Consider the following 20760-nt stretch of genomic DNA (forward strand, 5'->3'; position numbering starts at 1 on the left):
GTCACCTCATATCGCTTAAATCCTCTGTTTTGTGTCCTGTGTTTACTGGCACATAACATAGGGGTTTTTTGCAGATATTGTGTTTGTCGGGCTATATTGTACCGTTACGGCCAACGGCTACATTACCTATAATGTCTGCTACACAGGGTGGGAAATCCGCGGACGCTTCTGCATCCTGCAGTACTGGCGCCACGGATTTACTTGAGGGGGAAGTTTTGACTGCTGTTTCAGGCACTGAATGCCATACACCCAGTCTACCTGCGGTACCTGTGGCCAATCAAGAACCTTGGGCAGCGTTGGCAAATACACTTGTGACACGTCTGGCGCCCCCTGTGGGACCTCCTGTGCCATTGCAGCCACATATTGTCCTCTGGGGCCAAGGGGTAATCTAAAAGGGCCATTTCTTCCTCACAATCCACTAATATTTTGTATAATTCTTCTGATGACGATGGGGAATATACTGATCCATCAGACACTGATACAGTTGTTTCTGATGAGGAATCTACAACCCAGGTTGATGTTCCTGACCAGGTGGAGGCTATTAAGTTAATTCTTCAAATACAGTAGATGATGACATTGAGCCTATTACTGTGTCTAAGAAACCTGACAAGTTGAAACGTCCTGACTACTTAATTGACATACGTCAGGAATCCTGGTCGTCGCCAGGAAAGAAATTTTCCCTGTCTAAAAAGATGGTAGCTCGTTATCCTATCCCTGCGGAGTTGAGTAACAAGTGGGAAACTCCACCACCGGTGGACTCTCATGTCGCCCGTCTTTTGGTGTCATCTACTCTGCTTGTCACCACTGTCACCTCACTGAAGGAACCAACAGATAAGCGTGTGGAGGGATGCCTGAAATCTATGTACTCCCTCACTGGCGCTGTACATAGACCCACTATGGCAGCCTCCTGGGCTGCGAAAGGTATTGAAGCATCGGTTCAGGCAATTGAGGATGAGCTGCATCAGGATTTTTCTGACACTGCCAGGCAATATATGTCTTATATTACCACAGCCTCCCACTATATTCAGGAGGTGGCCTCTGATGCAGGTGTAATGGCAGCCAAGGCATCTACTACGTCCATCCTGGCTCGTCGAATTATGTGGTTGAGGTCCTGGAAGGTGGACCTGGACTCCAAAAAGACCTTGGAGGTGCTCCCTTTTAAGGGAGACATCCTATTTGGGGAGGATCTGAACATGATTGTAACTGACTTGGCTACTGCCAAGGCTGCGTGTCTCCCAAATACTAATCCTTCTGTTCCGAAGGCTAAGAGTACCACCTTTCATTCCTTTCGACCTCCAGGAAAAGCAAAGGGTCAGGCATATCCACGACAGGCTTGTGCTTCCAAGACCACTAAACCTAACTCTAAACAATCCTGGGCCGCCCGTCAGCCTGCTTCCAAACAAGACAAGCCTGCCGCATGACAGGGCGAGCCTCCCCCTGGGGGACCCCAGGGTGGGAGGCCGACTTCTGCAGTTTTCCCAGACCTGGTTAATGACCACTTAGGACGCCTGGGTGCGAGAAGTTGTCTCTCACGGGTACATGATCTCTTTCAAGAGACGTCCCCCTGGCCAGTTTTGCACAAGGGTTATCCCTGCGGATCCGTTAAAAGCGCAAGCTCTACACTTGGTTGTACGATCCCTCCTGGATACAGGAGTGGTAGTGCCGGTACCTGTCTCAGAGAAGCAGGGGATACTTTTCAACCCTGTTTCTTTTTTTTTTTTTTTTTGCAAATAGATTTTTATTGAAGTTTCAAAACGAAAAAAAAAAAAGATACAGAAACAGCTCAATAGCATCTTGTAACATCAGAGATACAACATCCGGGGATACTCAACACCGTGTATAATAAAGAGACCCGTAAAGGGAATATCGCCTTTCCACAAACATATCGTATCTCCCAGAAAAAAAAGAAAAAAAAAGGAAAAAACCATAAATATTACATGAATTACAACTTCTTGAAGCAAAAAGGAAAAAATAGAAGTAGGAGAGGAAAGAAGGATAGCGAGAGAAAGACAAAGGGATAAGGAGTAGTGTTATTCTCGGAGTAGAGGAATAGAAAGAAAGATAGCGTAGGCAGACAAGATTTAGGGAGGGGGGGGGGGGGTCTCTCTTCCTATCCTAAGGAGCTTTAACCGTAACTTATATCAGGTTGCTACTGGAGATAAAAAGGGGAGGTATCTCTTAAAGAGAAGATTTGTAATGGGTTGTCGCTTTATATTCCAGCCATGGGCTCCAAGTAGCAGTGAAGGATGTGTTTCTCATTTCCAAAGACAAAATGAGGTCCTCCATTGCCATATAGTGATCTAAGCGGGCGGTCCACTCTTTCATAGTGGGGGACACTATTGATTTCCAGTGAACTGGGATCACTGCCTTAGAAGCACTCAAAATGTGGCGAAGTAGTGATTTCTTGAGGTGATATCTAGGTGTACGCGTAAGATTTAATACCCAAAAACTAGGGCAAAAGGGTAAGTCCTCACCGAGAATAATGCTAGCTGTCTCCACCACCTTGTGCCAATACGGTTGCAAGAGAGAGCATTCCCACCATATATGAAGTGGGGTGCCCACTGCTGTCCCGCATCTCCAACATGTGTTGGGTACTCCAGGGTAGATTTTCGCAAGGAGATTTGGGCATCTATACCACCTTGTAAGTACTTTGTAATGAGTCTCCAAGACTAACACATTGGTAGTTAATGAGAAAGTATTTTTATAAATATCTTCCCAATCGTCTGTGGTCACCAAACCCCCAAGATCTAATTCCCAATCCTTGACAAATTTAGGTTGGGAGGAAAATCTGTGGTTCAATATCCATTTGTAAAACGTAGAAAGAGTGTGCCTAGGGTATGTGTGGGAGAGACACATCTGCTCAAACAAAGTCAGTGCTCGTATACCTTTCCCAGCAGAGCAAAAAGTCTTTAGGTAATGTTTAATTTGGAGATATCTCCAGATTTCTTTATTGGGTAGATTCCATTTAGTTTGCAGTTCGGGAAAAGGTATTATGCCAGATGTGTCCAGCAGTTGGTTAGTTCTCAGGATGCCCCTTTCCTGCCATGAACAGAACGACAGGGAGTGGCATCCTGGGGGAAACTCAGGATTCCCAAACAACGGTGAGAGTGGGGAAGGGTGCGCTGAAACATGAGGAAGGGAGCGTAAGAGACGCCAACACGAAAAGATGGGACCAGCTAGCGGGTGCAATACCTGGGGGACTTTAGAAAGCCAAGGGGAGTTCGAGCTAAGAGAAGGAAGAGAGGCCAGTTCAATGTCTACCCATTGTTTCCTGTGGAGTTCACTACTCCACTCCATTACCCTCGTAAGGAGTACTGCATGGTAGTAGGATAAAAAGTGGGGAAGCTGGAGGCCTCCCTGGTGTTTCCGTCTAAAGAGAATCTCATGCTTAAATCGGGGTTTTCGTCCCGCCCAAATGTAGTCTCTAATCTTTCGTTGCAGTAAGAGAAACCATGATCGAGGAACAGCAACAGGTAGAGTTTGTAGCAGGTAAAGAATTCTGGGTAAAATATTCACTTTGATTACTGCTATTCTACCTATCCATGAAATTTTTTTCCCACCCCATTTGGAGAGATCAGATTGAAGTTTTGATAAGAGTGGGGGGAAATTCAATTGGTAAATCTGGGAAAGATCCCTATGTAGGATTACTCCTAAATATTTTAATTGTGTTGGATGCCATGTAAAGGGCGAGATAGATTGTAGTACTTGGAGGCTGGTCTGATCTAGTGTTAAATTCAATGCTGTAGATTTAGATAAATTGATTTTAAAATTGGAGAGAGTTCCAAAACGTTTAAATTCTTTAAGAAGGTTGGGTATAGAGGTCAGAGGGTTAGAAATCACTGCAAGGAGATCATCCGCAAACAAGGCAAGCTTGTACTCCGTCTTTCCCACCTGCATCCCTGTGATGTTAACATTCTGACGAATGGCCCTCGCCAGGGTCTCCATGCAAAGCACAAAAATAAGTGGTGACAAAGGGCACCCCTGACGAGTGCCATTCCGTATCTGGAACGGGTCCGACAGTTCTCCATTGATACGAACACGAGCTGCGGGTCCAGAGTACAGGGCCCTAATTCTCTGGAGGCCCACTAGGCCCAAGCCCATGTGCTCCAGCACCCCCAACAGGAAATCCCAGTCAACTCTGTCGAACGCTTTTTCTGCGTCTGTTGAGAGGAGAATGGAAGGGGATTTACAAGTTGATGCGTAATAAATTAAGTCCAGAACCTTCGTGGTGTTATCCCTGGCCTCACGGCCCGGAACGAAACCCATCTGGTCCGAGTGTATCAGTTTTGGAAGGAAGAGTTTTAAACGATTCGCCATTAATTTGGCGAAGAGCTTCAAGTCTACATTTAGCAGGGAAATGGGCCTATAACTGGAACATTGGGTCGGATCCTTGCCCTCCTTATGGATCACTGTGATATGTGCAAGCATAGACTGGGGAGAGAAGGAGGACTGGTCTGAAACCTGATTAAAACCTCTAAGCATCAGAGGCAGCAAAACATCTCCAAATGTCTTATAATAGGCTAAAGAGAAGCCGTCGGGGCCCGGACTCCTGCCATTAGGGGTGGTTTTAATAGCTTCTTCAAGCTCTGCCAGAGTGTAGAGGTCCTCAAGTGACTCGACTTCTTCAGGTGTAAGTGTGGGGAAATTAATTTCACGCAAGAACTCTGCAATAGAGGCATTTCGGAAAAGGTCAGATTCAACCTCCGTAGAGCCTCTTAGATTGTATAACTGGGTATAATAATGTCGGAAGGCTGCTGCTATCTCTGTCGTGGTGTGTTGTGTTGTGCCAGTATGCGATTTTACTTTAGATATAAAAGATGCCGTACGTTGAGCTTGGAGAGCCCGCGCCAGCAGCTTCCCAGGCTTATTCCCCCATAGAAAATAATGACTACGGCATTTTCTAGCCTCTAATTTCAGTCTATGGGACATAAGCGAGTCTAATTCCTTCCGAGCCATTAGTAAAGATTGAAGGTTATCGTCTGACATGGTGGATTTATGGAGAAGTTCTAAGGCTTGAATTTTTTGTAACAAGGCCTCCCGTGCCGCCATGTGTTGTTTTTTCCTATGGGCGCCCAGTTGAATGAGTTTTCCCCTTATTACACATTTGTGGGCCTCCCAGACTACCACTTTAGAGACCTCCTCTGTGTCGTTAACATCAATATAGTCAGCTATAGCCTCCCTGATCTGCTGTTGGCAATAGGGATCCTGGATGATCATTTCGTTTAATCTCCACGTGTAAGAATTTGGGCGAGCAGGAGACAAGCGAACCCCCAAAGAGACAGGAGCATGATCTGTCCAGGATATGTTGCCCACAGCAGAAGCCTCAGCCAGGTGCAAAAATCTATGCGGGATAAATAAGTAGTCAATCCTAGTGTAAGTGTTGTGAGGGTGTGAATAAAAGGTAAAATCACGAGTAGAGGGGTGTTGTATCCTCCAGACATCAATGAGTTGAAAGTTATGTAGAATCCTCCGGACCCTACGATGCAGTTTATCCGAATACCTAGGGGAGGGGTTGGAGGAGTCTAATCGGGGCTCCAAAGACCAGTTTAAATCCCCGCCAAAGAGCAAAACCCCATTAATATGTGGTTGGGCTAGGGTGAGGACTCTTTCCAAAAAGCCTGGCTGTACCTTGTTAGGGGCATAGACATTAAGGAATGTAAGAGCTCTATTGGCAATAGTGCAGTTTATAAGCAGAGCCCTGCCGGGGACAAGTTGATGGCAAACAACATCAGCAAGGGCAACATGTTTGGCAAACAATATCGCTACACCCAAAGTCTTACCATCAGCGTTATTGGAGAAATACCCTGTAGGGAAGTCTCGATTCCTGAGAGAGGGGGCCACCCCCTCTTTAAAGTGGGTTTCTTGCACAAAGGCAACGTCTGCTTTTTCGGCTTTCAATTCTCGTAAGGCCCTTGACCGTCTCTCAGGAATGTTGAGTCCCCGGGCGTTAATAGAAACCACTTTTAGTAGCGCCATTTACCCGTTCCAAAAAGAAATAGTGAATCTGGTCTTACAGAGGTCCCAGCAGCATAGAGTAGGGTTTGGGCGTTGGTGAGTCTAGGTAATTCTGGAAGGGAAGAGAGAACCAGAAAAAGAGAAGGGGAAAAAGAAGAGGACAGAGGAAGAACAACAGAACAGAAAAGCATAACAATATAGAACAATTGAACAAGTAAAGACATAACACCGCTCCCGGTGATACGAACAATGGGGACAGTGTTCCCATCGATCGTTCTGGGACCAAACATTGCGGTGCAAATGGGGTAACAAGGGAGGAACGGATCCACCCTCCAACACGAACCACATCATTGGAATACAATTAGCAACCACAATAATATGGACATTGCATATCACAATAATAGGAACAGTACGTTACCCGAACTATGTTAAAGCAGTAGAGACCGTGGCAGAGTTGTTTAATCCCCACTCTATTCGGGAAATTAAAATGTCTAGGCCCATCGAGCATAATGGGACTATCAAATATAGAGAAGGGGGTCCGAGAGGCATCACGCCCTTCGACTGCAAGGTGCCTCAAGGGAGGAAGTCTTCATGGAGGTGCAGTGGCCCCTCCCATAGGGTCACGACATAATGAAGGAGTCCTCTTTGTGCCAGTCAATCCCGCGTAGCTAGAAAAAGTTGCCACTCTAAGGGTGGGGTGATCAGATCTTCGCAGCCGAGGAGGAAGATGAAGGGGACGGAAGGGAGCGGTTCTGTTTCTGTGCTGCTGAAGGAGATCCCACTGTTTTGGAAAGGTATGTCAATCCGGGGGGGGGTTGGGGGGGGCGAATCCTCGAACATACGGATTGCCACTCAGGGACCTGCACAGGATCAATAGATAGGGTGGAGCAGAAGAGGGCGACATCCTCGGGGGTCCGAATCGTGGCAGACCGACCTTCATTGGTTGCTGTAATGCTGAAAGGAAATCCCCATCTGTATTTGATATTGCTTTTACGGAGGGCATCAGTTAAGGGCTTTAATTGACGTCTAGACTGTAGGGTGTGGCGAGAAAGATCTTGGAAGACCTGGATAGGTGAGCCATTGAAGTCTAGGTCTCCGGCGTTCCGGAGTTTCCTAATTATCTCGTCTTTTTGGCTATAGTAGTGAAGACGGCAAATAATGTCTCTTGGTCGTTCGGACTGCAGGCCTCTGGGACGCAGCGCTCTGTGTGCCCTGTCGAAGACAATGGGGTCGTTTGGGTCGGTTTCCAGGACTGCACCGAAAATCTTGTTGAGGACATCTGGGATGCTTTGCTGTGGTATGTCTTCAAGGATGCCCCTCACTCGCAGGTTGTTCCTACGTCCCCTGTTGTCTATATCATCAAGATGGTCGTGCAGGCTCTGAATCTCCTCTGCTTGAAGTCTGATAGTATCCACCAATGCGTGTTGAAAAGCGTTGGATTCATCTCCCCTAGTCTCCAATGTTTCGATACGAGAGCCCAGCTGAGTCAGTTCGGACCAAAGTGAGGACACCTCAGAGTGGACCACGTCCCGAAGTTTACTTTCCAAAGATGTGAAGTCCGCCTTAGTGGGCAAGGTCTGTAAGAGGTTGAGGACTTTCTGCATATCTTGCTGTCCAGCGGAGCTCCTATCTGGTGGAGTCACCCTGGTTTCGCCTTGCGTCTCCGACCTCTCGGATTGAGCCGGAGAGGAAGGCGTCGATGGAGTCGACATACCTGTATCTTTCCGGAGATTGAGAAACCGCCTTAGGTCTGAGCGGGGGGTAACTTCAGACTGACAAATAGAGGTTTTCACTCCCCTACGTTTCCTGCGACTCATGGGTAATAGGAAGGGGATAGGAGCGTCGGAACCTGCACGACAAGAGCTGGAGCAGGGGTATTGGGCGGCTCAGTATCACAGATCACACCTTGATCACTCCCTCGGTCCCATATCCCAAAGCTAGGGGCTGATATTCACAGATCACTACGTCGCCACCATGTAGAAGAGAGTGTCAGGTGCAGTGGTGGGTACGTACGGCAGATAGCATGGTTACGGGCATGTCAGAGTGGTTGCGTTATCGTGTCGGGTCTAGCAGAAGACTGTAGAATCAGCGAGACAGATCTGTGGTCGTTTTGGTGGTAGTACGTGTCAGAAGGTGTCAGCCATTACTCCTCGAGACGGCCTTACATGACCGCCGGAGGAGGCATCTATTCCCGTTGGGGTAGGGACATGGTGGTCACACGGCGGTGACTACTTGTAGGCAAGTTGTTTTGTTATAATACAGGCAGGTGTGACAGAAGGGGAGGTGAGATTCAATAAGGACCCACAAGGGGGAGCTTCAGTTCCCTATGTCAGGCAAAGAGTGTGTAGTCAGGTTTAACTCATCTCATATAGCTAGTGAAGTGGCTGGAATTCTGTGCCAACAGCACCTGTCACCAACACTAGAGGTGCTAACCGGGCAGTGAATCTCCACAGGACAGCGTCTCTCAGTGTGGGCACCTTTCCAGGAATAAAGATGGCGCCGCCAGGCTCCTATTTCCAAATGCCTGTATTATCTCTCAGTGTGGGCACCTTTCCAGAAATAAAGATGGCGCCGCCAGGTTCCTATTTCCAAATGCCTGTATTACGGCCTCATGCAGCCCCAGCCTACGGGAAAAGCTTGGTGGTGGTAGTGGTGGGTGTCCCAGCGTCCTAAGTGGGGCCTCAGAAGGCGTGCGGCGAGCGCTGGAGGCAGCGGCGGCCGCGGCCGGTCCCGGGAGCGGCACCACGTGATCGGCGCCGCGCTCTCCTGCACCACGGAGCTACACGCCGGGCCCGCGGGGAACCGCTGCACAAAGCAGCCCAGCAGGGGAGAGACTCACAGAGACGAGGAGAGGAGTGGAGTGTGGGGGCTCCAGGGATGAAGGGGATAGCTCCGGCGAGGCTCTCCGCCTCAGGGCACCGCACTTCCGTTCCGGGGCAGCTCCAGGCTCGAGGTCCCGGCTCCAACTGGCAGGGTAGGCCGCAACCCGCACGGGTCCAGGAGGCACCCGCCGGCTCCGCAACCACCTCACTCAGTGCTGGGGGGGTCCGAGTAGACAAAGGGTAGGTAACAATTACCTGAGTAAACAGATGTTTGAGCAGTTAAAACTGCTACTAGGGCAGGAGCTCAAGTGCTGCACAACCTCCTGCAATCACAGCCAGGCCACGCCCCCAACCCTGTTTCTAGTTCCAAAGCCAAATGGGTCTTTCCAGCTTATACTCAACCTCAAATCCTTGAACAAGTTTGTGAGAGTATCCAAATGCTTTATGGAAACTCTGCACTCTATAGTGCTGGCCATGGAACCCGAAGACTATATGGTATCCCTGGACATACAGGATGCTTACCTGCACATACCTAGTGCCATATCGCATCAGCAATATCTGCGGTTTGCTATTGGCAACCTACATTATCAATTCCAGGCACTGCCTGTTGGATTGGCTACGGCCCCTCGGATCTTCACCAAGGTTATGGCCGTGATGACTGCTCTTCGCCGCCTTCGGGGAATCAGGATCCTGCTGTATCTGGATGACTTGCTGATCTTGGTGAACTCCCAAGAGGTTCTCCTCAGTCATCTTGAACTGACGGTCCAATTCCTACAAACCCACGGGTGGCTCATCAACTGGAATAAGTTCTCGCTGGTCCCTGCTTGGAGCATGGTGCACCTTGGGGCACTACTGGACACACACAACCAAAGCTTGTTTTTGTCTCCAGAGAAATCCTGAAACTTCAGGACAGAATCAGATATTTCCTTTCTCGCCCAAGAGTGTCGATACACTCGGCAATGCAAGTACTAGGCCTCATGGTGTCGGCTTTCAACATGGTAGAGTATGCTCAATTTCATTCCCGCCCTCTGCAGAGGTTAATCCTTTCCAAGTGGGTCAGCCTGCCTCATCGGATCAAGTCTCAAATGATCTCTTTGACTTCGGAAGTTCGTCTGTCACTGAGCTGGTGGCTACAGGACCAACAGTTGAGCAGGGCCCATCTCTTCTGGATCTCCAACTGGGTCCTCCTGACAACGGATGCCAGTCTGTGGGGTTGGGGCGCAGTGTTGGAGCAACACTCTCTCCAGGGTCGGTGGACCAGGTCCGAGTCTCTCCTCCCGATAAACATTCTGGAATTGCGGGCAGTGTTCATTGCGTTGACACTGGCCCTGCCTCTAGTACAGAACAGGCCTGTTCAAGTACAATCAGACAACGCCACCACGGTGGCGTACTTAAATCATCAGAGCGGCACTCGAAGCTGCATGGCAATGCTGAAAGTATCAAAGATCCTATGTTGGGCGGAACGCCATCTGCCAGCAATATCGGCAGTGTTCATTCCTGGAGTCCTCAACTGGGAAGCGGATTTCCCCAGTCGTCCGGATGTTCACGCCGGAGAGTGGAGTCTTCATCCGGAAGTCTTTCAACTCTTCGTGGTTAAGTGGAGCCTACCAGATGTAGACCTGATGGCGTCTCGACACAATCGCAAGGTTCCGGTCTTCGGAGCAAGGACAAGGGATCCTCAAGCAGCGTTTGTGGATGCAATGGCAATTCCATGGAACTTTTCTGCTGCCATACGTGTTTCCTCCAGTGTCACTCCTGCCCAGGGTACTTCGGAAGTTCAAGCAAGAAAGAGGGCTACTACTTCTAGTCGCTCCAGCGTGGCCCAGACGGCATTGGTTCTCAGACCTGCAGGGTCTCTCGATAGAGCGTCCTCTTCTACTTCCTCATTGCCCAGACCTCCTCATTCAGGGCCCTTGTGTCTACCCGGACCTGGCCAGACTGGCTTTGATGGCGTGGCTCTTGAAGCTTCACTCCTGTGGGCCAAGGGATTCTATGAGGCGGTTATTCAAACTATGTTGAAAGCCCGTAATCCGGCCTCTGCACGGATTTATCATAGGGTCTGGAATTCTTTCTTCACCTGGTGTGCTGGTAAGAATTATGATGCATATACTTTCAAAATTTCCTGACTTTTGGCTTTTCTGCAGCACGGCCTGGACTTAGGCCTTCGTCTGGCCTCCCTCAAAGTTCATATTTTTGCCTTGTAGGTGTGGTTTCAGAGGAAAATTGCATCTCTCCCTGACGTTCATACTTTTACTCAGGGTGTTTTATGTATTAGGCCTCCCTATGTCCCTCCGGTGGCTCCATGGGATCTGTCTATTGTTTTGAATGCACTACAAGAGTCTCCATTTGAACCTCTTGAGTCGGTGGACATTAAACATCTTACGCTTAAGGTCCTGTTTCTGCTGGCTATTGCCTCTGCTTGGAAGTTGTCGGACTTAGGCGCTTTGTCCTATCGTCCACCCTTTCTGATTTTTCACAGTGACCGGGCAGTTCTTCGAACTCGCCCCGTTTATCTACCTAAGGTGGTATCTTTTCATCTTAACCAAGAGATTGTGGTTCCGGCCTTTAACTCTTCTGGTTTGTCCTCCAAAGAGCGGTATTTGGATGTGGTTCAGGCTCTCCGTATTCACGTAGAATGGATTGCCTCCCTCAGGAGGTCAGATACTCTTTTGTACTTTTTGGTTTTCACAAACATGGCTGGCCTGCGAATAAGCAGACCTTGGCTAGATAGATTAGAATGGTGATTGCACAAGCCTATGCGCAGGCTGGTCTCCCAGCTCCTGCTGCTATCAGAGCCCATTCTACTCGGTCTGTTGGACCTTCTTGGGCGGCCCGCCGTGGCGCGTCGTCTGAACAATTGTGCAAGGCGGCTATGTGGTCCTCCGTGATCACGTTCATCAGGTTCTATGCCTTTGATACTTCTGCCTCCCAGGATGCTTTCTTTGGACGCCGGGTTCTTGTACCTACTGCAGTGCGTCCCCTCCCATGAGTAACTGCTTTAGGACATCCCCAATGTTATTTCCTGTGGGATACCAGTGTACCCCGCTGCAGAAAAGGAGATGTATCGTAGACTTACCAAAGTTAAATCTATTTCTGCGAGGTGCACTGGATTCCACAGGGCGCCTACCCTGATGCACTTAGCTTCTTTAGGTTTGTATGACATTAGCCGCTGGTCCCTTCTCCTGTCGTGAGTATGTGGTGCTGTGTAACTAACATCTACCGTCTCTTTTGCCTGCTACTGCATTGGACTGGTGAACGAAATTGAGCTCCAGTGCCTGGAGGCGGGGTTATAGAGTAGGCGGTGCAATGCATCCTGGGAACAGTCAAAGCTTTAGCCTGTTGGTGCCTCGGATCAAGATCCATCGCTACACCCTGATGTTATGCCCTGTGGAATCCAGTGTACCTCGCAGAAAGAGATTTAACTAAGGTAAGTCTACCATAAATCTCCTTCTCTCTACTATGGGAAGATTATCTTTGTGTGCAGTTTAGTCATTTACTAATCTGTATGTGCTATACCTATGTTCAAAGATTTCTTCCTGTAATAAACATGTCACTGAAAGGTACAGTAATTCTTATGTCAATGTTATTACTGATATAAACCAGAATCTAGGAAACTGATCATGTGTAAATTAAATTATCCACATTGAATATATGGAATGAAAGATAGCACTTTTAAATTGCTACAATTCAGTTAAACACATTAATTGACATCTTATTGTTGGCAGATAATGTCATAGTCTACTGTAAAGTTTTCTGCATGAATAATAATATCTTGCGCTATACTCTGTTGAAGATCAGGACGCGGAGTAATAAAATAAAACATGTATGTGCCCATTTCTTCTATTTTGACGAAAGTATGCAAACTTGGTCAGATTTATTGCTAAAATTGCTTATTATTGCACCTAGGGAGGCTAATCCCAGGCCTTTTTTTCAATCCCGGGTACTGTCCGGCCAGCGTGGGCGGCTGGCGTCGGACTTCGCAGCGTGCCCTCGGACTTCACATCACGCTGCACAGTGTGCACAGCATGGGACAGGGGGAGTCGAGAGGAGGGAGCTGGGAAGTGTCTGAGCCTCCTGAGGACGCTCAATGCTGCCTGCCATTGAAAAACGAGGGAGCTTTCTAATCCCGAAATCCCCGGGTTTGGAAGCTCCAATCCCGGGATTGAATCCCGGCCAATTTTAGGCCTAAATCCCGGGATCCCGCCAATCCCGATCCCGAGATTGGCCACCCTAATTGCACCTCTCTGTAATTGTATGATGCTTACAAGCAGATTAATTACTGTAGCGATAAATAAATGGTGCTCTTGGAATGTTGTCAGATGGACCACAAGTGGACTGAAAAGCCAAGGCCGCTTGTCTGTGGGGAGTAACAGAGACCGGGAGATCAGCATGTCTGTGGGGCTGGGAAGGTCCCAGCTGGACTCTAGAGGTGGAGTTGTTGGAGGAACAATAGATGTTAACACATTGGAAATGGTTGGTAAGTAGGACTACTGAATTGAATATGGTTACGTCTTGACATGGACAATTTCTTCACATAGTCTATGTTCTAAATGAACATGTTTATAATTATTTATTTATTTTCAAGTGTAATGCATTTGTATTGAGGACGCACAGTGATAGCACTTTACATTCCATGTTTGGCTATAATACATGAGTGATGTGAGTACATGTACTGTGCACACGTCTCTGCATGATATTCTTATCTTTGTCAACTGCTGACATCACACGTCATCAAGGAGAAATGCAGTATATGAACAACTATGAAGTCGTTACCTTTGTCCTGCTGGCATGTATGACGTGCAATAGAGTTGGGTATTGTTTGTTGATGTTCATTGTGTCAAAGTGGCCATAACGTCATTTCTGAAGTCCACATTGTGAGCATGTTGACATCATAACTGTAGCATTGTGCTGTTGACATGATTGTCAACATTGTAAATGTCGATATGATGACCGCATACTGAGTAATATGAGCAGTCTAATAAAGGCTTTTTCTTAATACAATTTACTGTACAGTTTTATTTGTTATTACTGTCTCTCTCTGGGGCAGATGTACTAAGCCTTGGAGAGCGAGAAAGTGGAGAGAGATAAAGCACCAACCAATCAGCTCCTAACTGTCATGTTCCAAGCTGTGTTTGAAGAGTCAGTAGCTGACTGGCTGGTAGTTTACAGCATCTCTCTCCACTTTATCACTCTCCAAGGCGTAGTACATCTCCCGCTATTTCATGCACTTGCCAATCATCATAGAAGGCCAGCACCCAGCCCTGTCAGAATCTTGTCACGACACATCTGTGTTATGCTGACAATGTACCCTTCCCTAGTGTACCCCCTTTACTGCCAGTTTCTCCATCATATGGTATGCATACCATCTACAGGGGCGCAGACAGCTGTGCTGGGCCCAGGTAATGGGAGGGGGTGTGGCCAATGTGGGGGGAGTGTGGCCAGCCCCCTTCTTAGTAAATATAAAAAAAAATATTAGTTATTGTACGGCTGCATACGTCAGATTGGTGGGTGCGATCGATCAGCCTCCCCCCGCCCCACACATCACGCAGCCAGAGAGAAAGAGGAGTGACTGCTTCTGCAGCTGCCTCTCTCCCCAGCGTAGCACACAGTAGCGTCTCAGCGCTACTGACCTTCTGTATGGCAGTTTTCTTAGAACCTCTGTATTATAGGAAGCACTCAGCTGTTATTATTCATCAACTGGTGCATTGCAAAAAATACAAAGGGGGTGATTCAATTCAGCACCTCAGGAGGGGTGCAAGCACAAGTCTGTTAGTTGGGCTTAACAGCATGGGCAATTGAATAGCTCCGGGATCTCTCTATTTATATTGCGTTGAATTGAATCACCCCTAAAGACAGTTTAGGCTACAGATGTGTCCTCCTACATCTTTGCTGACAACAAACAGCTCCCCATGGCACACCAGGTCCCATGACACCGCTAGTGTCTGGTTTATTTTTGGCCAAAAATGCATCTTAGTCTAATGCGATGTGACTAGGATGCACCAAGAGACTGTGCTGATTAATTTGATATGAGACACTTTTTTGTCTGTATACAAAGTGCTACAGTGTAGCAGCTGCAGCTCTTTTCCATGTGCTTCATATACACACTCAATCACACAGATATGCTTATCAAATTAATAACAACAGTCTTCTGGTCATCAAAAAACAGACGCCCGATGCTAACAAAGTTGCACGGGACCTATCAGCTTACTCACACTAGGCATCTCCTGTTGCGTGGCAAATTGAGGCTAGATGTATGAAGGTACCTCTATGCATTTTATGCTCTTCATCATTACTGTAGTCCTCAGTAAGTGAGTTTATTTTTCACTTTAATTTATCTCAAAATTCAACCTCTAAAACAGAAATAATACAATGGTGCTGTTCTCTATATTTACATCATGATTTCAATAAAATTGGACTTTCTCATATAATGTTCTGTTGCAAGTCTACAGTATATATTTGTTTTCCTTATCATAGCATTTGTTTCTACATTAATTACAGTTTACACATTAACTTATGTTTTTCCCTTTAGCTCATATTTCAGAGCATCCCAACCAGCAACCCAGTCATAAGATCCAGATAACAATGGGCTCTACTGAAGCACGTGTTGATTACATGGGGTCCAGTATCCTTATGGGAATCTTTAGCAATGCTGACCTTAAGTTACAGGATGAGTGGAATGTCAATTTGTATACCCCACTGGACACCAGCATTTCTGACAAAAGGTATGCTGCAATACAAAGTATGTAAACAGATTGTGTGTGTTGTATATAATTTATATGCTCCATATGTGAGGGAGAGGCTATTGCTGTCCTGACTACACCTGCAGTTGCCAATAATCATCTAACCAACCCAGTAACCAGAACATTTACAGAATCCTGGGCCTAGATCCTACAATACCTTTGAAGAAAAAGCTAGAGCAGACCTAGCCAAAAGATTGCGATCTACCGGTAGCTCACGGAGCACCCACCAGTAGATTGCAACCAACTGCAGTTCCTTAGTAAGCCTCTGACTGCCTCAGGGGGTCCATTCCCCAGTACTGCAGTGCGCGGGTGACTTCATGACGTCACCCGCGATGTGAGGAGCCTGTTGCGCCAATTGGATCCAGTCTGATCCAGTCAGCAGCAGCAGTGTGAAGCCAGCGAGAGCCAGGAAGCTGCCTGCCAAGCTGTAAGCAGCCAGCAGGAAGACTTGTTGGATAAGTTCTGTTCACTGGAGCATGCTGCACAGAGGAGGGTGGTGGGTGTGTGGATTTTGCACAGGGAGCTGTTATGCACAAGGTGAGGGATTCAGCACAGGGGGGTAATTTAAATTTAGGTTTTATTTTTTTTAGCTGGGGACAATTTTTTTTATTGCTGTGGGGGGCAATATAGATGAAGTTTTTCCCGGGGGTGGGGGGGGAGTGGGGCAATGTTTTTGTGGATTTTCCTGTGTGGGGCAATGTATTTATTACTGTGCAGGACAATGTATGCCACGCCCACTTTATGTTATGCCACACCCCCTTTTTCATGTACTCATCTGCGGTGCGCGTTTAAGTCCCAGCAAAGTAGATCATGAAAGCTTTTCAGCTTTCAAAGTAGATTGCCATCTCCAAAAGTGTGGCAACCCCTAAACTAGAGCATTTCAATTAAGGATCTAACAATGAATTGTCCAATGAGTCCACCTATTAAAATGAATATGGAAGTCCATCCGGTTTCAATTAATTATTTTGATGTATTAGTACTGAGAGTTAACAGTACAGATGTCGCCAACAATTCTGCCTGCTGAACGTGGATAATTGGCAAATGACATACAGTAAAAGTCACTATCCTGAAAGTGGGAAAAATCTAATGCCAGGTACACACTAGACGACATTGTTAACGATGTGGCCGATTCCAACGGATCAGAATGACACATCGTTAAAATCGTCCAGTGTGTATGCACTCGATCGTGAGATATGCGCGCTACTGCAACTCGCTAGCGACATCCCCAGTCAGCTGTACATGCAGCTCAATCTGGGGATGTCGCCAGCGATACCATGCTGCTGACCGCAGCGTGGCCCCGCTCCTTCACCCACCGCTGCTCTGTTGCTGTCGGCAAGCTTGCCTGGTACACTCATCGTTTAGTGTGTACCCGGCATAAGGCTGCCTCCCATAGCATTTGCCAAATCCTTCCCACCAAACCCTAAATATTTTTATCTTAATAAACATTGTTTATTCCTTTTAGTATTACAGGTTGAGTATCCCTTATCCAAAATGCTTGGGACCAGAGGTATTTTGGATATCGGATTTTTCCGTATTTTGGAATAATTGCATATCATAATGAGATATCATGGCGATGGGACCCAAGTCTAAGCACAGAATACATTTGTTACATATACACCTTATATACACAGCCTGAAGGTCATTTTAGCCAATATTTTTTATAACTTTGTGCATTAAACAAGGTGTATGTACATTCACACAATTCATTTATGTTTCATATACACCTTATACACAGCCTGAAGGTCATTTAATACAGGTTGAGTCTCCCTTATCCAAAATGCTTGGGACCAGAGGTATTTTGGATATGGGATTTTTCCGTATTTTGGAATAATTGCATACCATAATGAGATATCATGGCGATGGGGCCTAAATCTAAGCACAGAATGCATTTATGTTACATATACACCTTATACACACAGCCTGAAGGTAATTTTAGCCAATATTTTTTATAACTTTGTGCATTAAACAAAGTGTGTATACATTCACACAATTCATTTATGTTTCATATACACCTTAAACACACAGCCTGAAGGTCATTTAATACAATATTTGTAATAACTTTGAGTATTAAACAAAGTTTATGGACATTGAGCCATCAGAAAACAAAGGTTTCACTATCTCACTCTCACTCAAAAAAGTCCGTATTTCGGAGTATTCCGTATTTCGGAATATTTGGATATGGGATACTCAACCTGTACAATATTTTTAATAACTTTGTGTATTAAACAAAGTTTGTGTACATTGAGCCATCAAAAAACAAAGGTTTCACTATCTCACTCAAAAAAGTCCGTATTTCGGAATATTTGGATATGGGATACTCAACCTGTATACAGTTTTTATTTGTATGTAAGTCATAGTATTTATTAAACCTATAATGTGTTCTTTGGCTTAGTGTTATATTTATCCATGGAGATCTGCAGTGGGACATATTTCAAGTTATGATATCCCGGTCAACTACTCCAGACCTCATTAAAATAGGAATGAAGCTGCAAGAATTCTTCACTCAACAGTTTGACACAAGCAAGCGTGCATTATCCACTTGGGGGCCTGTTCCGTACCTCCCACCTAAGACAGTGGTGACCAATGTGGAGAAGAACTCACGGGAGCAACGTATGAATTATTACTTTTCTTGTTAGATTTACATTTATTTCAGGCAGTATGGCAGCAAAGTAATGTACACAAATTACATGTTTAAAGTAAAGAAATCTACCATTTTCCTGCACAGTGCAGTAGCAGATGTGCTCTCGTATCCTCATCCTTTCAGACTCTCTACTAGCATCCACATAGTCAAACAAACCCTTAAGACTTACCTATTTATAAAGCCTACCTCATTACTCTGACCACCCACCTACTCTTTCCCACGTCACCCTCCTTACTCGACTGTAAGACCTCACAGACAGGACCCTCTACTATTCTCCTGGTACTGTCCCTGCCATCATCAGGTTTTTGTTCCACTGACAACACAAGCATCTGTTTCTTTCTGTCTGCCCACTTCTTGGGTACATGTTCATTGAGAGCTGATTTACTTCTTATACTCAACACCTTGAGACCCGTCAGTCTCTGCTCCAGAATTCAATCAAATTCACCCCTATGGGTCTGTTTTTCAGCACTGATTGACATCTGTTCCCATACATTAACAGATTTTTGTTTTAACCAGCCAACTAGTTGGTTGGTTGGAAAGATCATATTTAGATGTGTGGCCAGCTTTACAGTTCAGAACTTAAGAATATCATTGCTTGAGCAAAGGTCACTTGTTTCTACTGACAGGCGTGGTAATATAATTTCTGCTCGTTGCCACCTCAGGTGGCAAACAGGAATGTGCAAAAAGTGTCGGCACTGTTTTCACGTAGTACCCAGTACTTTAGTCGGGTTTAGCATTTATGCACGGCTAAACCCAATAGTCTGGGCGGGATCAGTGCCTAAAAACAGTGGGCGCCTAAACAATTGCATACCGCCCTGTCTAAAGTGACAGGTGATATGCAATTATAGGCGCCCATTAAACAATTGCCCTCTCAGATTCCATAATTTAAACCTAAGACACCCTTTGCTCTTACGTCACATTGACTGATAGTACTGCACGAGAGCATGGTTGCACACCTCAGAAGAAAGTGTGACTGCAGTTCATTGTACATAAGTAAATAAATGTGACACAGGGACATTTCCACATGAACAACAACACAATGAATTGTTTTTTTCTTATGTATGTTTTAGTGCTGGATGCAGCTCACCACCGTCACTGGCCTGGCGTACTCAAGATAATATCCGGCTGCCACATATCCTTGTTTCAGATCCCGTTGCCAGAAGACACTGTTCAGTTAGGAGGCTCCATGAGCCTTCATGGTAACCACATGACATTAGCCTGTTTCCATGGGCCCAATTTCCGGTCAAAGTCATGGGCATTGTTCCATTTGGAAGAGCCAAATATTGCATTTTGGACTGAGGCACAAAAAATATGGGAAGAAGGTGAATAGTTTTATTTAATGTACATTATATAATTCTGAAACATTAGTACTGTATATATTAATCCACACATGTTTTATGCACAGTTAGTGATTTGTACAGTAAATATGAGGGTATACTGTCTCAGGTTTGGATCCTATATGGTTATAACTTGATTTCATTTTTTTTTTCTAAATATTGTAAATGTTCAATTATTACTTTTAAAATAATCTGTTATTGTCACATAAAACTTAATGAGCACTTAGCAGCTATTGGAGTGATTTGTGTCTCACACTAAGGTGGATATTCAATTGTTTGAAAAGTCAGTTGGGTGTCTGTTTTTTCTTGTCTATTAGATAGGAAAAAACAGACACCCAAGTGACATTTCAAACATTTGAACATCCCCCTAAGAGTTGTATACCGGAACAGGGAGCTAAACATAAGATGGCATAAATTGCTCACATGAGGATGTTGGCTAGAAAACGTGGTAACATTCTGGTGATGTGATCGATGCAAATACCCGTACTCATAAGTACTTGTATTTCAGATACATTTTTTGTACAGTTTGGAAAGATGGTGATTAAAAATAAATTTAATTTTATTGTCTTTCTAAGTCCACCCCTTTTTACAGTAACTTATCTTATTAGGAGACACTAGCTAATACTGTGAAGGTTTAAAGTCATTGTATGTATTATTTAGTGGAGCATATGTGTATGCTGTGTACCCTTAGAATAAAGTATCCTTAAAAATGGGTATGCTAGACTTGGCTGATTAGTTGGAGAACCCCTTTAAAGATGAGCTGCATGATAGGAGTACTAAATAATTGTTGATGGATAAAAATCTCTCATGCTAAACATATTTCTGCTGCGGGGTACACTGGGCTCCACAAGGATTGGACAATGGGGTGTAGAGTAGGATCTTGATCTGAGGCACCAACAGGCTCAAAGCTTTGACTGTTCCCAGAATGCACAGCGCCGCCTCCTATATCACCCCGCCTCCCAGCACAGGAGCTCAGTTTTGTAAGTTGGTGCTGCAGTAAGCAGGCACTTAACAGAGGGGCTGCTCCAAGCATCCCTCAGAAAAAAACAATTCTTATATCGCCCACAGTACCCGGTGGTTTTGCCAGCAGAGGGGATAAGGCTTAGACCTGAAGCCCTTCCCCCAGCCCCAGGGCACCATTTCTAGCAAGTGTTTCCACCCTGGGGCTACATATCTTGGACCAAGGAGGAATCTCTCCTCTCGATCAACATTCAGGAATTGCGGGCGGTCTTCAATGCGTTGAACCTGGCCCAGCATTTAATACA

General features: G+C 45.9%; 1 protein-coding gene across 12 annotated transcripts in view; it reads left to right on the forward strand.

The window, feature by feature from the left end:
- Window positions 1–20760, forward strand: part of BLTP1 (bridge-like lipid transfer protein family member 1) — a 705550-nt gene that overhangs the window by 658348 nt on the left and 26442 nt on the right. For all 12 annotated transcript variants that reach the window (XM_063920260.1, XM_063920265.1, XM_063920266.1 and 9 more), the window contains 4 exons: window positions 13097–13254; window positions 15307–15499; window positions 17910–18127; window positions 19229–19480. In XM_063920260.1, the coding sequence (XP_063776330.1) occupies window positions 13097–13254; window positions 15307–15499; window positions 17910–18127; window positions 19229–19480 (821 nt within the window). The remainder of the gene's footprint in view (window positions 1–13096; window positions 13255–15306; window positions 15500–17909; window positions 18128–19228; window positions 19481–20760) is intronic.

Source organism: Pseudophryne corroboree, chromosome 1 (assembly GCF_028390025.1).
Source record: "Pseudophryne corroboree isolate aPseCor3 chromosome 1, aPseCor3.hap2, whole genome shotgun sequence".
Lineage (NCBI taxonomy): Eukaryota > Metazoa > Chordata > Amphibia > Anura > Myobatrachidae > Pseudophryne > Pseudophryne corroboree.